General features: G+C 35.7%; 1 protein-coding gene across 1 annotated transcript; it reads right to left on the bottom strand.

The window, feature by feature from the left end:
• Window positions 1–16,869, bottom strand: C1H9orf64 (chromosome 1 C9orf64 homolog). The gene is made up of 4 exons (XM_003761811.4): window positions 16,077–16,869; window positions 13,704–13,963; window positions 4,906–5,101; window positions 1–1,649 (listed from the first exon to the last, which is right to left on the bottom strand). The coding sequence occupies exons 1-4, from the start codon at window positions 16,411–16,413 to the stop codon at window positions 1,417–1,419; spliced, it is 1,026 nt and encodes a 341-aa protein (XP_003761859.1). The 5' UTR covers window positions 16,414–16,869; the 3' UTR covers window positions 1–1,416.
• Between the last annotated feature and the right edge of the window lie 4,078 nt (window positions 16,870–20,947).

Below are 20,947 nucleotides of genomic sequence, written 5' to 3'. Positions count from 1 at the left end.
TTACACGTTTTAAAAAGTTTATTCAATTTCAAATCAGACATTTGCAAATTAGACTAAACATCAAAAATAATCTTTATAGAGTCGATTATATATACACCAAACATAATTAACATTTTTCTTTTTTTGCTGAAGCAATTGAGATTAAGTGACTTGGACAGGGTAACACAGCTAGGCAGTGTTAAGTATCTGAGACCACATTTGAACTCGGGTCCTCCTGATTTCAGGCCTAGTGCTCTATTCACTTCCTCACCTAACTGCCCCATGGAATTAGTTTTAACTCAACTTAATTCCTTGGTTTTTTCAACAATTATTGTGTAACAGTGTCACTAAAATACACTTTCATGTGTACATACATTTGCTCTTTTTCCACTTATACTGTTGAGCCACCCCCTTCCACTTCCTTGCCATTAGGACTGGAAATTGAGTTTAAAAAAGAGCTCAGGAAAAACCTCGAAGCTTGGTCACCTTTACATACCACTGTGTCATCAATTCCAGGTGCAATATCTCAATCTTTGCTAAAATGATCATTCCCCCTCCTTTTGAGTATTGCCCCATGCCTTGATGCTCTTGCCCTTGACCTTATCTTGACCCCTATCCTGTCAGGATTAAATTATGATCCTTTCCTGGAATTATGGCTTGTCCTCCCAGTGTCCTCACTCCTCTTATCTGCCTTTGTTTCCCCTATAAGATTGTGTACTCAGATATTTTATTTGCAAACCCTATTTAATTAAAACTCTATATAAGTTCCCTCCGTCAGTTTATCTTGCATTCACTACTTTGGACAAGAGTCCCATCTGGTTAGCTAGCTTAAATTCCACATTAAAGATCAAAAAACAATCTTTGCTTGCCTCAGTTTCTTTGGTATTATGATATAATCCATGATCACATATACACATATAAGAATTTTAAAGATGAGTGCAATAAATGGAAAATGGATAGAAACTAAGAAATACCTAATGAATGGCAGAAAAATCACCCTGAAAATTGATCTCATTAAAAAAAAGCAGGATTAATTTATTTGTTTTGTTTGTTTTTGTAGAGGCAATTGGGATCAAGTAACAAAACTAGGAAGTGTTAGTTGTCTGAGTCCAGGTTTGAACTCAGGTCCTCCTGACTTCAGGGCTGGTGCTCTATCCATTGCACCACCTAACTGCCCCATGATTAACTTTTAAAAAGAAATTTTGCAAAAAGAAAAATTGGAATGCCAAAATTAGAGCACTAAGAAGACAAATGAAATGAAATTTGGAATGAACACTAGTAGATAAGAAAGGTTGATGAGGAAGAGTGACATAAATCCTTTTTCTTCCTCATAGTATGTGCTACTACCCTTTTTCTGGTTAACATAATAAAAGATAAGGTGCACAACTGATTATGTTACAAAATTCTGGAGCCTGATTTGACTAGAACTTAGTATAATCAATAATATATGCATCGGGTCCGGTGAAATGGAATTCCTTTCATATCTTCCCTGTGATCCCGGGCATAGTCCCACAAGTAAAAATCAAGAAGAATTGAATTTATATCTACACCAATTTTGACGCCCCTTTTTTCAACAAGTTTTAAAAGTTGATCTCGAATCAGCTCAACACACCAAACAGAACAGCCTCTGATTTCTACTTCTTGTTTATCCCCAGATGGAAACATTTCTCCTATAGAAAAAAAAATGAGGAAAACACATTAAAAACAAATAACACAATCATACAATGAAAAATATAGACTTTGTAACTAAATTTATACCTGCAAATACTGCCACTATTTATCTTTGTGATTTAATCTTGTAAAAACCAAACAAAGTGGTAAGCATTTTGGAAATGAAATTAGCAATGATGTCAATATTTTTAACGTCTATTATTTGAGGTAGGGTATACATTTGGGTTCAAAATTAATCTTCTATGGAGCAGCAGTCATTTGATCACAGAAAAAAAAATTGTCAAGAAGAGAAAGGAATTAGCTTTTATAACAATGAATAGAGGCAGAGTTCATGACCAAACTAAGAATAAAAAAATTATAGCAGACAAAATGGATAGCATTACATAAAACCAAAAAGTAGCGAAAGGGTCTTAGTCATAGAGCAAAGCATTCATCACCAGCCCCGTGGGCTTGCTGAACCAACAAAACCAATACAGTTAAAATTATAAGGAAAACAGTTAACTGAAAAAAATTTTTTTTTAATTTCCTGGATAAAGTTTCATATCCAAGATACATAAGGAATTGATTCAAAACTTAAGAATAAAAGTCATTAGCCAATAAATAAATGGTCAATGAATATGAATAGGCAGTTCTCAAATGAAGAAACACAAGCTAACAATTAACACTATAGCGAAAACAGTTCTAAATCACAAATATTTAGAGAAATGCAAATTAAAACAACTCTGAGGTTCTAATTCACACCTATCTTTAGCAAAGATAGCAAAAAGGGAAAAATTACATTCTGGAAAGTCATTGGGCAAGCAATTTTTTTCCTTAAAAATCACTAAACTATACACTAGGTCCAAACCTTAAAGAGACCAAAAAGGACTGAAAAAAGAAAAAAGAACAGAACCCATATGTATTTTTGTACATTATACACAATTAGCAATTATAATAGCAATTAAAAATGAAAATTAAAGGAGTGACCAATTGGGAAGTATCTGAACAAAATTTGGTATATGAATATAATGAAATGTTATTGTATGTCTATGCTTTTTAACCAAATTCATCATGCTGTAAAAGAACACAGAGCCAAAAAGGAAAAAATTATGGGGAAAAAAAGTGAAAAATAATAACTTCAATCTATATTCAGTTTCCGTCCATTTTTTATCACAGATCCTTTTGGAATTATCTTGAATCAGTATTACTGAAAACAGCTAAATAATTCATAATTCTCCATTTTACAATATTACTACTATTTTGTATATGTTTTTCTGGTTCTGTTCTCTTCATTTTGCCTCAGTTCATAAAATCTTTCCAGATTTTTCTGAAATCAGTCAGCTCATAATTTCTTATAGCACAGTAGTATTCCATCACAAATTATCTACCACAACTTGTTCAGTCATTCCCTATCTCAATTTTCAATTCTTTGCCACTACAAAAAGAGCTATTATAAATGTTTCGTACAAATAGTTTCTTTTCTTTCTTTTAAAAAAAAAAATCTCTCTGGATTAAAGACCTACTGAATCAAAGAGTATGCAGTTTTGTAGCCCTTTGAGCATAGTCCCAAATTGCTCTCCAAATGGTTGGATCCATCCATAATTCTACCAACAGTGTCCAAATTTTCCCACATCTTCTCCAAAATTTATTATTCTCTTTTTTCTGTCATGTTAGCCAACCTGATAGGTATGAGGTAGTACCTCAGACTTGTTTTAATTTTTATTTCTTTAATTAATAGTGATTTAGGCCATGTTTTCATGACTATAGATAGCTTATTTATTTTATTATTTATTATTTTATTATATTTTTATCATTCATATAAGATTATGAAGAGATTAGTTTCAGGGAAACCAATGATGGTGACAGATTCAAGGTATAGAATGAAACATCTGTTTTACAGTCTATTCATATTTTTTATAAGGGTTTTGATTTTCTCTATTTTTTCAGCTGAGGAGGAAGAGGGGTCTAGGAATAAAGCAGGTCAAAAAAAAAAAGAAGAAAAAACATCAATGGAGCAATTTTTTCAAAATGCACAGAAATTTAAAAACAAACAGACAAGCAGGATATCTTTGACAATTACATTTATTATATACATAAAAGATAAGGCAAAATGTACTTTGTGGGTAGAAATGCTCATTTTAATTTGTTAAATTCGAAATAAATATTAAAAAATTAACAAAACTAGACTTGAAAGAGGAAAGAGAAATAGAGAAGAATCATAGTTATAATTGATAGAGCAGCAGATGAAATCACTGAGAAAGGACAGGGAATGTTAAAAACAAAAGCAAGATTCTTAAGAAACAGCTACATTATTGGGTTAGGAAAAGGATGGAGGACAACTAGGAATGTACAAAGCCAGGGAAGTCAAAGAAAGAGATCTAGATAGAAAGGGGGGTTAATCAACCAATGCCACTTTCAAATACTGTAGAGAAATCAAGGAAAATAGGGTCAAAAAAAGGTAAAGATCATATTCAGCTTGGAGTGATAGTGTTAAATTAAGTATGCAGTTGAAAATAGATGAGAGAACTAATAATAATAAGCAGATTAACAGCTGAAATCATGTGAATAGATGAGAAGGTTCAGAGAGAGTTTAAGGACTGACCTTAGGAAGCTAAATATGCTTCCTAAAAATTGATGAAACTAAAATGCAAAGAGCTTAAATATGTTATCCAAAGTTCCATAAAGAGAAAAGGCCAATGGTCTCTCTAAAGATACTCAGAGCTCTCTCAGTTCATGGTTAAATGCAGAAGAGAGACTAAAAAGTATGAGGTCACTATATTCAGCAATAAAGTCCTTAGTAACTGGTTGTTTTCCAGACAGCAATTTCAGAAGAGTTGTAGGGATGGCCATCAGGTTATAACAGGTTAATGAAAAGTAGATAATGAAAAGATATTTTAAAGGTTTTAAAGGTTTAAGAGCAAAAAGAAGAAAACCAAAATAAGACAGTAGCTAAAGGAAACAAATTGAATCAAATAACTTTTAATGAGAAAAACTACAAGTTCAGAGTTCTACTCACAATACCACTCTGTTCATTCAAATCCAAACTGATATGACAGGATTTTCAATAGTATCTATTTACATTTAATATGATCACTAGGAATTTGGAGTTCGAAAGATAATTATTTTCTAATGTAAATTCTGCTATGGATTTTTATAATTTCCATACAAAAGATATGAATGACCAAGAACAACTATTTATTAAGTACACCAGATCATAAAGTGCAGAACAACCCAAAGAATATAAGCAAAGAGTTATATTATAAACACGTTACAAACCTTTAAGAAGTTTCTTCAGTAGTTCATCAGAGTATCTTATTGCTCCCAAGTAAGCAAGAACCTGAGGTAGTCTGTAGTCAGCAAACATGGTGATACTGGAAATGTCACTGAAGCAGCCATCTCCTTTTCCTTCTAATACACACCAAGTATCTGCCACAAGAATCTGAGCTCGTTTGTAAAATGAAATCCTTTTACCCTAATAGAAATGAGAAAAGGAAAACTGTTACTTGAGTATTTTAAGTTTCATATCTCCAAAAATGGCCTATCGTAAGGAATGTTTTATTGATCTTAGTTGTGCTTTGTTTTTTAATAGTGTTAGGGAAAAAAATTCCTTTGTAAACTTATTTTGAAAGTCCCTTTTACTTTAATTCCAAATTGATTAAACTCCTAAAGTGTTTAGCCACTGTGTTGGTTTGGAAGATACAAAAACAAAAATCAAAAATGGAGTCTCTCCCTCAAGAAGTTTCCATTTTTTGCTGAGGTGATAAAACAGAAGATAAACTGAATCAGGAAACAACAATAACAACTAGGTGGAATTGGAATATTCCACAAAGTGGCACCGAGTAAAAGGTGGCACTCAGCTTCAGTGTCACTCTACAAGAAACCTTTCTTGATGTACCCAATTGTGTGCTTCCCAAATTATCTTGTCATTATTTTGTATATGAAAATGTTATAGAATGTAAGCTTCCTGAGGGCAGGGACTGCTTCATTTTGGCACATATTCCCTGTGCCTAGCACACTAGGCCACTAGTTAACTGGTTAAATAATTTCTATAAAGTCCCTGACAAGTACTCATATAGACTCTGAAAAGTTTTCAAGTTAGGGTGACCAGAAGGAATCTGTACCATCAACAGAAATAGGCAAGATGTTATAAAAGGTAGGTTCTGATAAGACTTTGAAATGGATGTTTTGAGTAGGTAGATAGAAATATGGAATTGAAGCTCAGGGAGAAGTTTGGGGTTAAATGTTGATTTGGGAGTTACTGAAATAGAAATCTCAATTGAAGCTTGAAGAGTTGGTGAGATAAAATGAAGGAGCACAGAAAGTCTTAAGTCCAGGCAAAACCTCGGAATACCCTTTCAACTTCAGAATGGGAGGAAGCAGATCAATCAAGCTATGTAATGACCGTGCTCGCACTCAGGACACCCAAAATCAGTCAGAGTCAGGATAAGCAAAAGTTCGTTTTTATTCTTAGTCTTAGATGCAGGATTGAACAGGATGGAAGCAAAATCTCCGCCACGGGCTTCCCCCTCCTCTACCACTGAGAGTGTGTCTGGCTAGCTTTACTCCATCCCCTAGTCCCTCCTACAATCCTCTATCTGCCAATCATTGAGCCAGTATGGATAGTGGAAAGGACCATTTTCCAAGCACATGCCCATAGAGTATTGTCCAATCAGAAGTTAGCCTCAAGCGCTCAGCAGTCCCGACCTCAGTGCATGAACCCAATAGTTTCAGCCCTCTACAAAGCTAGATAGGTTAAAAAAAAAAAAAAATCTAAAAAAAGGCAATTCCTCAAAAGTCAAAGAAAGGGAACATTCAGAATGAGGAACAGTTATCAACCATCACAGAAAAATCAAGAAAGATGAGATATGAAGAAAAAGCCATAAGATTTGGTCAGGGTAATTGATGAGCTTGGTGTTCCCAAACATCTGTGACCCTGTGCTATTCCTCATACAAAACATTTCATATCTGGGTATTTTTACTGGCTAGAATTCTCTTCCCTTCTCATCTCCTCTTCGTGATCTGTCTTCCTTAAAAATTCAGCTAAAAGCTCACTTTGTATAGGATATCTCTTGAGCTCCCTTGATTCTACTGCCTTTCCTTTGTAAATTGTCACCCATTTATCCTGCCTATGTTTTATTTGTACATGGTTGTTTTCATGTTGTCTATCCCATTAGTGAAAGCACTTTGAGAACCGTCAATATTGTGCCTATTAAAAAATATTTCCAAAGCTTAACTCAGTGGTTGATACATAGTAGGCACTTAAATGTTTACTGACTGACAGAAAAAGCAGGCTTAAAAGCTCGATAATACCGGAAGTCAGAATGCAGGGAACTGAGAAATGCGTGGGTAGTAAAGTCATAGAAGCATCTCATATATATTATTTTTCTTTATAAAAGTGTAACATTGAAGAGTACTTGCACTTCAAAGCATCGAAGCAGTAATGCTGGGCTAGATTAGCAAGACTTCTTATTCTATTCACAATACTTTTTCACCCAAGAAATGTTTACATGGGATATATATAAAACCACATGTATAATTTGATTTTACTGATATAACATAAAAAAGGGTAGAAATGGAAAGGGGAATGTCAGAAAAAGGGAAAAGGGGAGATAAAAAGAGGGAAACTACATCCCACAATGAGGCAAAGGAAACCTATCATATCTGAAGGAACTTAGAGAGGAGGAGGAGCATTGTGTGAATCTTACTCTCATCAGAGTTGGCTCAAAGAGAAAATAATTAACATATTTATTTTAGAGAGAATCTTCTCCCACCTCATTAAAAAGTGGGAGAAGAAAAGGGAAAAGGAAAAAGAGTAATAAGGGAAGGGTACAAGAAAGGGGAAGGGATTCAAAGGGAGGAGGGAGGGATCCTAAAGAGGGAGAGCTATGTGACACAAGTGGGGCCCCTAAGTTTAATACTAGGAAAAAGGGGCAAGAAAAAGAAAAGCACAATCCGGGGATATTATGATGGCAGGAAATACTGAATTAGTAATTTTAACCGTAAATGTGAATGGGATGAACTCTCCCATAGAGCGGAGGTGGATAGCGGATTGGATCAAAAGTCAGAACCCTACAGTATGTTGTTTACAGGAAACACATTTAAAACAGAGAGTAAAGGTAAAAGGCTGGAGCAGAATCTATTATGCTTCAGGTGAAATCAAAAAAGCAGGGGTAGCTATCCATATCTCAGATCAAGCAAAAGCAAAAATTGATCTAATTAAAAGCAATAAGGAAGAAAAGTATATCTTACTAAAGGATACTATAGACAATGAAGCAATATCAACATTAAACATATATGCACCAAGTGGTATAGCATCTAACTTCGTAAAGGAGAAGTTAAGAGAGTTGCAAGAAGAAATAGACAGTAAAACTATAATAGTGGGAGATCTCAATCTTACACTCTCAGAATTAGATAAGTCAAGCCACAAAACAAATACGAAATTAAAGCGGTAAACAGAATATTAGAAATGTTTACATGACCTTGGACATATATGTATATTAAAATAAGATTACAAATTAAATATTTACTGATAATATGACAATTTCATGACTCCATGTTTAGTTGCAAGACCCTATATGGGGTTTCTTCATGACCCACTCTGAATTCCTTTAATCTCTTTTTTCTTATTGCCAAAGCTAACATTTTCTAATACAATATTGACTAGTAATGGTGATAATGGGCAAATAGCATTTAAGGGGGAAGACACATCAGCCTGAGTTTAAATCTAGTCTTGGACAGTTACTAGCAATGAGATCCTAGGCATGTCACTTAACACTATTTGCCTTAGTTTCCTCATCTGTAAAGTAAGCTGGAGAAGGAAATGGCAAATCACGCCGGTATCTTTACCAAGAAAACTCTAAATGGGGTCACCAAAAGTCAGATATGACTGAAATAAGCTGCGTGAGATGTATCTTAGATCCACTGTAAGTACTTTATCAATCAGGGCTTATAAGGTAAACCACTTTACTGAGAAAAAAATTTTCACTAGCTTTTCCTAGAACTGCCAGAGCTCTTGAAACAAGAGGGCAAAAACTGAATCAACCAATCACCTCCTAAATGAAATCCCAAAATAAAAACTTCCTGGATAACAGCCAAAATCCAGCACTTTAGGGTCACAGAAAAAATACAAGACCACAAAAAGTTCTGTCAATCAACAGATGTGACTCCAAATTATATGAGTGGTAACTTATTATCAAAAAAAGCTAATGCACATGCATGTCAGAACCCTTTATTACTGTATACAAAGGAGCCTACAGTACAAGCAGAGTCTTGGGTATTTAAGAATTAAAATGAAAGTAATATAGGAGAGAGGGTCCAGTCCCTTACTCACAGGGAGGAAAAAGGATGGTGAAAAGAAAGGCAGAGCAAGAGTGAGTAGGATAGCTGGAATGGCATCAGCCCCTTCTCCCTCCTTTCTTATATGAAAGGGTCCCAAATGCAAAAAAATTTATCAGTCTGGCCTAGGCTGCAGGTTTGTAGCTAATTCAGCTATAAACAAAGAGTTTTCTTAGGATTTAAAGTGGCAAATTTGCCAGTTGGGGGATGAGGGAGTAAGCATCCTTGACTCTGAGCCTCCTACATATTCTGAGGACAATGTTTCCGGAAAACATGGCAACTAAAAAAAAAAAACAAATTTGGGGGATCCTTCTAGAGTTTAAATAACAGTGAGTCACAACAAAATTTACACAAGGTTTAGCAGCTGCCTAATGTAAAGGAAAGGAGAGCTTGGAATATATTCCAAATACAAGGACTTATATTATAAATGATAATCAATGTGGCAAGAGTAAGTATAATCCTACATATGGAAAAAAAGAAATCAGCCCTTTATTGGAATATGTTTTCTATTTATTCCTGATGAAAAGAAGTTTCTGTTTAAGCTGATCTTTAAAAGGAACCCAGTAAGGGGCAGCTAGGTGGTACACAGTGGATAGAGCACCAGCCCTGAAGTCAGGAGGACCCGAGTTCAAATCTGACCTCAGACACTTAACACTTCCTAGCTGTGTAATCCTAGTAGTTTAACCCCAATTGCCTCACCAAAAATAATAAATTTTTTTTTAAATATATAAAAAATAAAAGGAACCCACTATTTCAAGAGATGGATATGAAAGAGACAAGTATTCCAGGTATGGGTTTACCATTTAAATGGAGATGAAATATAGAATGTGATATATGCCAAGTATATAAAAGAGTCAAATTTAAGCAAAAATAGAGTGCAATAAGGAAGTGGAAAGAATTTCAAGCCCCTAAATTGAGGTGGTTGTAGTTATAAAAGGAGAACAGTCAGGTAAAAAATCAGTTGAAGAAACACTGTTACCAACTGGATGTAAGGGGTAAGGAATAACTCTTGATATTGCAAACTTTAAAAAGTAAAAATAGTAGCACCCAAACAGGAATAGAGAAATGAGGAGTTTGGGGGGATTTAGGAAGAATGATTCAATATACCAATGGTCCTTTTAGAGTGTGGCTCACTTGAAGGAAATTCAATAGATATACATTTAAAATTTTAAGTTATTTAAAAAACGCACTTTCTTAGGGGTGTGTCTAACACATAAAGCAAAAGAAAACTACAACACTGGGCATAAAGTAGATTTTCATTGATTTAATAGATTTCATTAAATGCTTAATGAACTGAACTCTAAAACTATGACATCTATTAAATTTAATTGTTTTCTTTCTTTTCTCCCATGAAACTAGGAATCCATGATTCCATGACAACAGAATCTATGACAAGTAAAAGTAAACAGAACTTTTGTGTGTCTTGAATTCACTACATCCTGAGGTCTCTGAAAATTTGACTCAAATCACTGCAATGCCACAACCACTGTGGCCCCAGGATACATGAAGGGGTAAGAGAAAAACCCTTTTGTAAAATATTTAATACTTTTAACAACAACATACATTTTGGACCAAGAACTATAACTGATCATTTCACAGGCACCACAAAACCAACAGAAGCTACTATTACTTCATTAGTTTAAAAAAATATATATTAAATTCAGAATAATCTTTAAAAAGCAATGAAATGATCAAATCAGAAAGAGGTTAATATTCAATATCAATAAATACAATAGAGACAATAGTTATCTCTCAATTTGTAGATCATATTTAGTCCAATTTATAAGAGTGACCAAAGTATTTATCATATAGTGGATTAACATAAGGTGTGGCACCAAAGTTATAGAGAATTCTATAAAATGATTTTATAAGAGTAGCTCTTTTATTGGTAGCAAAAAACTGGAAATTGAAGCAATGTCCATCATACGGATAACTACTGAACAAGTTGTGGCATACTATTATGCTATAAGAAATGAGCAGGACAACTAAAAAGCAAAACAAAACCCACGAAAACTTAATTGGACTCTGAAATATTGTACAATTAGCCTGTGAAGGAAATCAAAAATGCAGGTGGGCAAAAATATAGGGATTGGGGAATTCAATGTAATGGTTCTTAGTCACCTCCCAGAGTTCTTTCGCTGGGTGTAGCTGGTTCAGTTGATTACTGCTTCATTGGAACTGATTTGGATCCTCTCATTGTTGAAGAGAGCCATGTCCATCAGAATTGTAGTATTGTTGTTGAAGTATATAATGATTTTCTGGTCCTGCTCACTTCACTTAGCATTAGTTCATGTAAGTCTCAAATTAGCTATTCTCAATAATAAAATGATCTAAGATAATTCTCAAGGACTCGTGATGAAAAACGTTATTTACCTCAGAGAAAGAATTAATAAAGTATGAATGCAAATTGAAGCATAATAGTTTTCATTTTCTTTATTTTCATGATTTTTTTTCAATGGAAACAAGTTTCGCATGATTGCACATGTATATCAAATTGCTAACTGCCTCAGGGAGGAGAGGGAAGGTGTATGGTGAGGGAGAGAACATGGAATTCAAAAATTTTAAAACCAAATGTTAAATATTGTTTTTACACATAACTGGAAAAATGATAAAATAACATTTTCAAAACCCCCAACATTTTTATAAAAAACATAACTTGAGTGAACATGTTTTCACCATACAACTTAATACTGTTAAAGTACTTTGAAGTATAAAACAAAATGCATCATGAAAAAAAATACTTGAACCCTACAATAATACTGTCATAAAACAGAATTTGGTATTTATCTTAGATTTCATCTAACTGTTATTAGAGAAAATAAGCAAAAGCAAACAATAAAGAACCAAGAAATGTAAATTTGGCAAAGTATGAGAAAATCTGTCGATATTGACAGGAATCAGAATAGAACTTTTAAATCATTTTAATACTAAATATGGTACTGCTTTTTGTTCACAGAGAATTATTCAAAATTAAGAAAATGCTGACTAAGCTTAAATCATTTATAGAGGTAAATTTTTAACTAAGTTTAATTTTGATTCTTATTTTATTTGCTACTTAAGACAAATTTTAATTAAGCTAATTTAAAAATATAGTTCAACAAATGATCATTAGACATCTATCCAATAAGATATTGTGGAGGAGATGAAGATTACAGTAATATAGTCTCTTTTTTAATAAGTTCATATCTAAGAAAGCATAAATTAAAAAAAAAAAGAATGAATTGTTATAAAAGACCTACAAAGTGCTATAGACAGATTAAAAAGATGAATACTTTCAGCTTATGGCAAGGGCAATGACAGAAGGAGAATGAGTCTTAAGCCTTTTAGGATTTTGACAGGCTGGAAAGAGGAATCCTGGACCAAGGGAGCAGCATTGGCCAAAGGTAGAGCAGAAAACCACTATCGCAGGGAATGGTGAATTGTTTGATTTGTCAAAAAGCATTAAGTAAACATATACATGTAAAGGTTTGGGATATAAAGTTGAAAAACAATACTGTAATCAGATGGCAGAATCCCTGGACTTGATTCTATAAGCATTGAGGAACCACAAAAGATTTTTCAGTATAGATGGTTAAAAGTTGTGATTTAGAGAAATAATTCAAGATAGTAATGTATAAAATGGATAGAAAGAGGGAGACTGAGGAAAAGGATGACAGCTGGAGGTCTACTATAATAGAAAAATTATTATTTATTAAATGGTCATCAGGGGCTGAATTGGGTGTTACTTCATAGGTGATAGAGTAAGAATGTAAAAGAAGGGATCAGACTTTGTTTACACAAAAGTTAAATAAATGGTTACCAGTTGGATTGGAAAGAGACATTAAAGGAGAGGTCAAAAGGAAGTAACAGGGATGACTAAGATAACAGTTTTTAAGCTCAGAAAGAACATGACACTACTAATTGAAATGGAGAAATTAGAAGGAAAAAATATTTGGGGACAAAAGGCAATGATTTCCATTTTAGACATGATAAATTTCATAGTGGAAGGAACTATCTTGTAGGAAATTGGAACTGCTGGACTAAAGCTTAAGAGTGAAGTGATATATTATACTGGAAATAACATGGGCTTTGGTGTTGGAGAACACAGGTTCAAAACACACCTCTGCCACCTGCATGACCTTGGGTAGTCATTTAACCTCTTTGGGCCTCAGCTCCTCATCTTACATGACAGGGTTAAGACTCAGTGATGCCCAGGACTCCTCCCAAATGACAGTGAAGTTCATACATACAAGGTCCTAACAGAAGCCATATTAGCAGATGATGACATTGCCAGGATTATAAAGAATGGCCAGAAGGACTGAAGACAATCTTTTTAGTAATTAAGGAACTTAATAAGAAAGTTAAAAATTAACTGTAAAATCTTTGGTTATTATTACAATAATAGCAATCTCATAATGCTTTAACGATTTGCAAAGTACTTCACTTATATTCATTTGATTCCCACAACAACCATATGGGATATGTACTATTATTCTCTCTCCATTTTATAGATGAGAAAACTAAGGCTGAAAAAGGTTATGTGACTTGACCCTAGAGTCAAGATTTAAACTTTGGTATTCCTGACCCAGGTCCAGCATTTTATCCACTGTATGATGTAGCAGCTTCCAGCTACATTTTTGCCCTTTAAAATTTAAGTTTTCATAGTAATTTTGAGAAGCATTCTGTAACACAACAGTACTAGTAAGGATAATTGTTAGATGGGCTTTTAATTTCTCAAAAAAACAAAAAAAACAACTCACCTGATATACAGCCACATCTCTATAGGAAGGGAAATTTTCAACTATCAGGGACAGGAGTTTTTGTGCACTTTTGTCACTCTTGCGAACACAGTTAAGAAAAGACCCTCCAAACTTCTCAAGTAAAATTTTTCCAGTTTCATTGAGAATCTGATGCCTTTCTTCTATCAAAGGCATAGGCACATCTGTATCTGAGTGCAAAATATGTTGAAGTTGATCAAGGGTAACTGTGGCATAGTATGAAGGCCTAGTGAGGGGTATTCCTTGAAGGGATGGGGGAAAGAAGAAAAGCAAAAACAAAAAATGATATTTCAAAGAACAACTTGAGACTTTCCACAAATATGAAGTCAAAAAAATATAATTGTTGAGTTTAAGTTCTATTTTCAATATTTTGTTAAGATCCTCATCAAACAAATTCAAATCTTAAAATATAAATTCCAGCAAGAAATTATTCATATGCAGAGGGAGCTCAAATTTCTCCAGCACCTACTCAGAAAACAGTTTTGAGACCTTTAGTTTGTATGGAATAAGACAAATGATACTGAAGGCTAAGATAAGTTTTTCATTGATTTTAACAGTGCAAAATATAATACTGCATATTGAATCAAAGTCAGAGATGAAAGGGATTTCAGAAGTTATCTATTATACCTCTCATTTTAGAGATGAGGAACCTGAAACCTAGAGATTTGATTAGGTGACTCAGCCAAGGTCACACAAGTAAAAAGTGGCAATGATACAGGTCTGAGCTTCCCTCCAAGTTCACTGCTGTTTCCACAATACTACTTTTCCCAGGGGAGATGCATGGGAATTTTGACAAGGCTTGTTTTAATTCAAAATACCTTCACTACTGCAAGAATGTGTGATGTAATCAATGATTTTTAGGAAAAGTACATTATTATTGTTCAGGATACAATTATAATTCATATTCTTTACAACTAAGAGACATGTTTTAGTTTTAGAAAATATATGCTTGAAAGCAGTGATTTACTGTGTTTAAAGCTAAATTCACCTAAAAACTTTGCAGAGTTTAGAATTCTATATTCAACTATAGTTCCAAAGGGACACAAAGAAATGATATGGAGTTTGAATAATAACTCTTGGCTAGTCGTTTATATTTTTGACTAGTGGAAGATAAAATAAATACTTTCAATTGCAATGTATTAATTATTCTCAGAAATAATTTCAATGGATAGTTACTAAAGCAAGGCATATTTATTTAGAAGAAAACATAAAATTATGGGTATACAGCAAATCTATAAATATCATATAGCAGGATTTTACAAAAGCAAAAGCTACTTTAATGTTTTATTGTATTCTTTTATACGCTTATTAAAATACTAATGCTAGACGGAAAAGTTAAAAATTGTGAATGTGGAGCAATTGTAGAATAGTAGTGAAAGGAGCATTGGATAGGCAGTCAGTGGACCTAGGTTCAAATTCCAGCTCTTGCTGTTTCTAACCTATTGTGACTTTGAGAAAGTCCATTTCCAAACCTGGGGTCATCAGTTTCCTCATCTGTTAAAAAGAGGGGTAAGATTAGATATTTTCAGATATTTCCTCTATAATAATTGCACTGTACTATTCAAATCTTAGAAGTGCCTTTGATTCCATGACCTCAGCCCTCCACCAACGAAGTCCTAGCGATTAAGTGACTTGCCCAAGATGACACAGCCAATAAGTATCTGAGTTGGGATGAGAACTCAGGGTTCCTCGATTCCAAACCTAACATTTTATTCACTAAGTTACCACTGCCTCTTGGAATGTGTTACTCACAATAAAAATGTCAAAGTACCACCTTCAAAGGCATATGGATGTATACTAATCATGCTGTATTAGAAACATTTATGTGAAACCAAGTAAATCTTACAGAAAACCATACCAAAAGGCAGACCAACAGCACACGCGCACACACACACACATCACTGACAAAATCCCAATTGTAGGTGTCTTCTCCACTTTTGTCATCCTTAGTAGCATTACAATGGGACATCACCTATGACAGCATTTCTATTATTTTAAAGGCATTTCTATTGACTTTATCATACTGTAACTTCAGGTAGCAGAAAATCTGTACTGGTTTCCTTCTTGTGCCTTTTATGGCACCGAATCTTAGCACAGTGCCTAGCGTATACAATAGGTATTTAATAAATGCTCACTGATCGAATACAGTTGGAGGTACTGCTAAGCAGTCAAAATTAAGAGCAGGGGGCAATTGCTATTGGGTTCTTCCCACTTGCAGAGCTGTTCCAGGGGGACGCAGCTGACTACCCCACCCGGTCTAAACGAAGATCTTTCAGCTCACACCCCTCAAGCCACACCAAAAAGCTCCTACTGACTTAATTCCTCGGGATCGACGCGCCGGGCCCAGGAGCTAACCTTGATCCAGCGCTCGGTTGATTGCCGCGCAAAGGGCCCAGTAGCCGCTGTGCATTTTACCCTTGTACTGCACCATGCACTTGCGATCTTCCTCTTCCGACCAAAAGGAGAAATTGAGGGTATCGGCCACAAACACCCAGTTGACCGCGTCTTCGTCGGCCTCCTGAGGGTTTAGCTCGTGTAAGGACTTCCAGCCCCCCACGCCGAACTCTCGGTCGGGAACCTTCTCCAGCAGCATCTCGGCCACGCGATAGACTCCGGCTTTTTCAACAATCACATCCTGGCTGCGGTCGGCCACGAATTTCGCAGACTCTCGTGGGGGTAAAGGGGCTTCCATCGCGCCTTCCTCCCAAACAGTGAAAGGAAAAGCAAACCCCGAGCTCCGCTGGCGTGCCCTGCACAAAGTTTCCCACGGACTCACTTTCGAGCCTTTCCCGCCTCGGCGTCTTGAGTTACCAGGACCCACCCTCTGCCTCTCTCCTCGCGAGAGAGAGCGCAACTCTTAACTGACAGAACGCGTGACCACTGTCCCTGCGCCTCCTGTCCGCTTTCCAGTCTAGTGTCTCGGAGGAAGTCGGCGGGGAGGGGCACGAACTTGGGGGCGGAGAGACCGTGCCGGGGCGAGAGACGTCACGTGGGAAGGGGCAGCAAGGCCCAGAGTCCTTGGTTCCGCTTAAAGTCCGTGGGTTAGCGGCTACTTCCGTGAGGAGGAGGGGCAGGACTAGCGCCAGTTCCAGACTCTGAGATATTTCCGGTTGGGGGCGTTCCTTCGTCCAATCGTTGGCTACCACTGATGACTTGGCCCGCCTTAGTCTTGAGCGCTCTAGCACGTTTCTATGGTGACCAGGGGCCACTGGGATGGGGGAGGAACGTCGGGCTCCAGGGCTGCCAAAGTGTGTTGGAGGTTTGAGGGCAAGTGAAACGCGGGGGCAGCCGAGGAAAGTGATTCCGTCCGCCATTTTGTTCCCCGCCCGGAATCTGCCACCCCAGAACCATGCAAAAGTTCTTTAGAAACATTCTGGTCCAGGCCCTCCTCAGCAACGAGATCAACCAAATCATTTCCAATGGAGCAGTAATGAACTGAACCAGCTACGCCCAGAAAAAGAACTCTGGGAGATGACTAAAAACCATTACATTGAATTCCCAATCCCTATATTTATGCCCACCTGCATTTTTGATTTCCTTCACAGGCTAATTGTACAATAATTCAGAGCCTGATTCTTTTTGTACAGCAAAATAATGGCTTGGTCATGTATACTTATTGTGTATCTAATTTATATTTTAATATATTTAACATCTACTGGTCATCCTGCCATCTAGGGGAGGGGGGTGGGGGGTAAGAGGTGAAAAATTGTAACAAGAGGTTTGGCAATTGTTAACGCTGTAAAGTTACCCATGTATATATCCTGTAAATAAAAGGCTATTAAAAGAAAAAAAAAAAAAAAAGAAACATTCTGGTCCAACGCTTCGACTTGACTTAAGAGGAGGGTGGAAATGAGGGGGAAGGGAAGGGATTGCTCTAAGACCACAGAACTAATTTAGGGTTCGTGTAGGACGCAGAAGCCGTCCAGATCTCTCGAGGGCTTTCCTCTTCCTCCCCGCTTTAGTTAACCGGGGATAGTTAGTAGCTTTTGGACCCGGATGTAGCATCCTGGATCATTATCCTACCAGGTGCTGAGGAAAAGTGTGTTGGCACTTAATTAGGCAGTGCTGGTAAGCAAACAGCCCAGATAAACTGGAATACTTGGGACTCCTTCCTACCACTTTTGATTATTTTCTCTTTTTTGTTTTGGGTCCCTAGCTAGACTTTGGCAGCTGGAAGCTAATTGTAATCATTTGTTTTGTGCTTGGGAGATTCATGTATTATTTTGATTTGCTAGAGTTTACGAGGAAAACAATTTACTACTACTGATTTTGCAAAGATATTTAAAAAGAATATAGTAGAGAAATAAATGGGTACTTCCCCCACTACCTATTTTTTAAGGAAGTGAGAATACGGTGGGAAGGATGTCTTTGGTGATCGATCTGTAAACTTGGGGTCAGAAAAATCTCAATTCGAATTCTACTTCCGACAATTACTAGCTGCTGGCCTTTTAACTGAAGTCTTAATTTCCTTAATTGTAAAATGAGAGTCCTGACCCAGTTGTTATGAAGAAATAGTGAATATGAAAGCGCGTTATATTAAGCTTTTACTAGGTGCTAAGTTCTGGGTGCAAAGAAAGGCAAAAGCAGCCATGGCCTTCAATAGTTCTAATGAGGGGGATGTCATGAAAATAAATATGTAAAATGTATATGCAGAGTAAGTAGAAAGTGATTTTAGAGGGAAATGTCAGCTGTTATTATTGTGCCTACATCACTTAGTAGCTTCTTTCCCACAATAGTTAAAAGACTCAAGAGGTTAATATAATTATTTGGATGACTTGATAAATGGGCACCTGGAAATTCCAGGTGATCTCAAACATCCCCCAAGACTAAAGAATGATCATCTATTTATTTAAAAACCACTAGTCAGAGTTTATTATATCTAACCATTAATATAGTTCAACTTTTAGTCATCTTGGAGGTCAGACTAAAAAACTATGAAACCAGGTAGGCTAGTAGCATCCTGGTGGTATTGAGGTTCAAAAGGAGACTCCAGTGTCCCCAGGTGTCTTAGAAGAATTTGTAGGCTTGAACCCATCTCCAAGTCAAAGGGCAAAATTTATTCTAACTGCAATGACAATTGAAGCAGGTTAAGTTTCAAAAGGATTTCACAAAAAACCAGGAACAAAAAGACAAACTTATGGGAAAAGACAAAGATCTGGTTCTTCATGTCACTGATATGCTAATTTTATGTCCCAGAGGTAGAACTAAGGAGTAGTCTGATATACACATAGGCATTTGTCTCTGAAACCCTGTTATCATTGACCTAACAAATTGTTATCTGGTGGTAGTCAGCAAAGTTTCTAGAACTATACTAAGTATTCCTAAAACCAGAAGACTTTAGGGTTACTGACAAACAGATTGTTAGGACAATAGTGCTCCTAAGGTCTAGGGACCTCAAGATTACTGCTATATTTCTCCTAGTTGTTCTCCCATCAGTGTTTCAGTAGAATGACTTAAAATTTTAGGTTCCTTCTAAGAAAAAGTTGTAGGAACTCTCTAATAATTATAATTTAATTTTCCAAAAAAAGTCAACCCTGGAATATCCACTGAAATGAAACATTAGCAAAGATATTATAAGAAGATGGATTTACCTTTAATTTTTCAGTAATTGAAACCACCAAAAAAACCGAATCAATCAAATAGGAAAAGAGCAGGTAGACTGCCAAAGAGCTCCATGATAAAGATTGTAAAGCAGATAGCTTTCTTTTGCCCCTGTTAATCACTGTCTTCTACCTTAGTCAACAAATGTTTCTAACTGTGTGTTCCCAACCTGGCAATACAAAGAAGCATAAAATTTGGTCTTTGCCACAATTATTGTCTAACTGAGGAGATAAGATAAATACACCAATAAGAACAACCATCTAAGAAGCAGTAAGAGCCCATTTGTGAAAAATATTGTGTTGATAATTTAGCCCCTTCATGCTTATTGCCCTCCTTTGTACACTCTTCTTAATATGTGTCATCCCAAACCAAATTCATTATTCCAGACGTGATTGATCAAAGTAGAATACTTGACCAAAAGTTTCTACTTCTGAATACTATCTGGATACTATCCTTCCCTTAGTGTGCCTAAGGTTGCAAGATCATATTCTTGATTCATATAATACAATATTGGTGGCTAGCCTCATGCTTTTATTGTGAAATTGATTTTTAGGAAACTAAATGTAAGACTTTACATTTATCCCAATTATATTTCATTTTAGTAGATTATAACTTGTCAAGGTCTTTTTGGATGCCTGTCATCTGAGACATTGTATCCTTCTCATTTGATAAGTATGCTTTTACCTAAATCATTTATAAACATGTTAAACTAGAATACTTCACTGAAAACTTTCCTCCCAAGTAGACACAGCTTGCTAATGATTACTTTTGTTGTTCAGTTGTTTCAGAGTCTATAATCCCTTGGCATAGAACAGGAGTGTTTTGCCATTTCCTTCTTTAGTTCATTTTACAGATGAAGAAATTGAGGCAGAGTTAGTATCTTGTCCAGGGTCACAGAGCTAGTATCTGAGGCCAGATTTGAACTGGAGGAGAAAAGTCTTCTTAACATTGAGTCCTAGAACTCTATTCACTATACCACCTAGCTGTCCATTGACTACTCTTATGATCCAGCAATTCAACAAATTAAAATTTTATTACTTACTATCATCCATGTCTATGTTGGCCCATAGGTGATATGGGACTGGAAGGAAGTAGAGAGACTAAAATTGGATATATAGATCCTGGTAGTCAGTTTCATAATTGAGCTTTTAAAAGGTGGTGAGAGAATATAGAAAGGATAGAGAAAAGGTCCAGAACAAAGCCTTCAGAGATACTCATGAAAGATTACTCATCAAAAGAACATGAAGAGTGAGTGGTCAGGTAGGAAGGAGGAAAGTGTAGATAGAGAGTATCATAAAACCTTGAGAAGATAACTTGGTATTCAGAGGAGAGACCAGTTCAGGAAAGGACTAGAATATATTAGGATTGCTTCTCTTGAGTTCATCTTTGATCAATGTTTGATCTTCTAAGCAGAAATACCTAGATTGGAATAAAAATTGGTTCTGATAGGATTATGCTTGTAAAGTACAGAATTGTTTTCCATAGTTTCTTCATTTTTTGCCCCAACAATTACATCTTCTTTGTTGATGAGGATTATATACAAAATAAAATTGCCCCTTCCCAAATCCTCCAATTTATAAAGGATAGTGATAATAATCATCCAATACTTTAAAGTTTGCAACATA

This window comes from Sarcophilus harrisii, chromosome 1 (assembly GCF_902635505.1).
Source record: "Sarcophilus harrisii chromosome 1, mSarHar1.11, whole genome shotgun sequence".
Classification (NCBI taxonomy): Eukaryota; Metazoa; Chordata; class Mammalia; order Dasyuromorphia; family Dasyuridae; genus Sarcophilus; species Sarcophilus harrisii.
Note: the sequence above shows the minus strand (reverse complement) of the source record. Positions and strands in the feature narration are given on the sequence as shown.

What these genes read in the sequence shown, in the direction of transcription:
- C1H9orf64 (XM_003761811.4), bottom strand. Translation starts at nt 16,413, where the DNA reads ATGGAAGCCCCTTTACCCCCACGAGAGTCTGCGAAATTCGTGGCCGAC. An exon ending in GAGATGTGGCTGTATATCAG is followed by an intron (nt 5,102 to 13,703) that starts GTGAGTTGTTTT and finishes CATTTCTATTAG; the next exon opens with GGTAAAAGGATTTCATTTTA. An exon ending in ACTGAAGAAACTTCTTAAAG is followed by an intron (nt 1,650 to 4,905) that starts GTTTGTAACGTG and finishes TTTTTTCTATAG; the next exon opens with GAGAAATGTTTCCATCTGGG.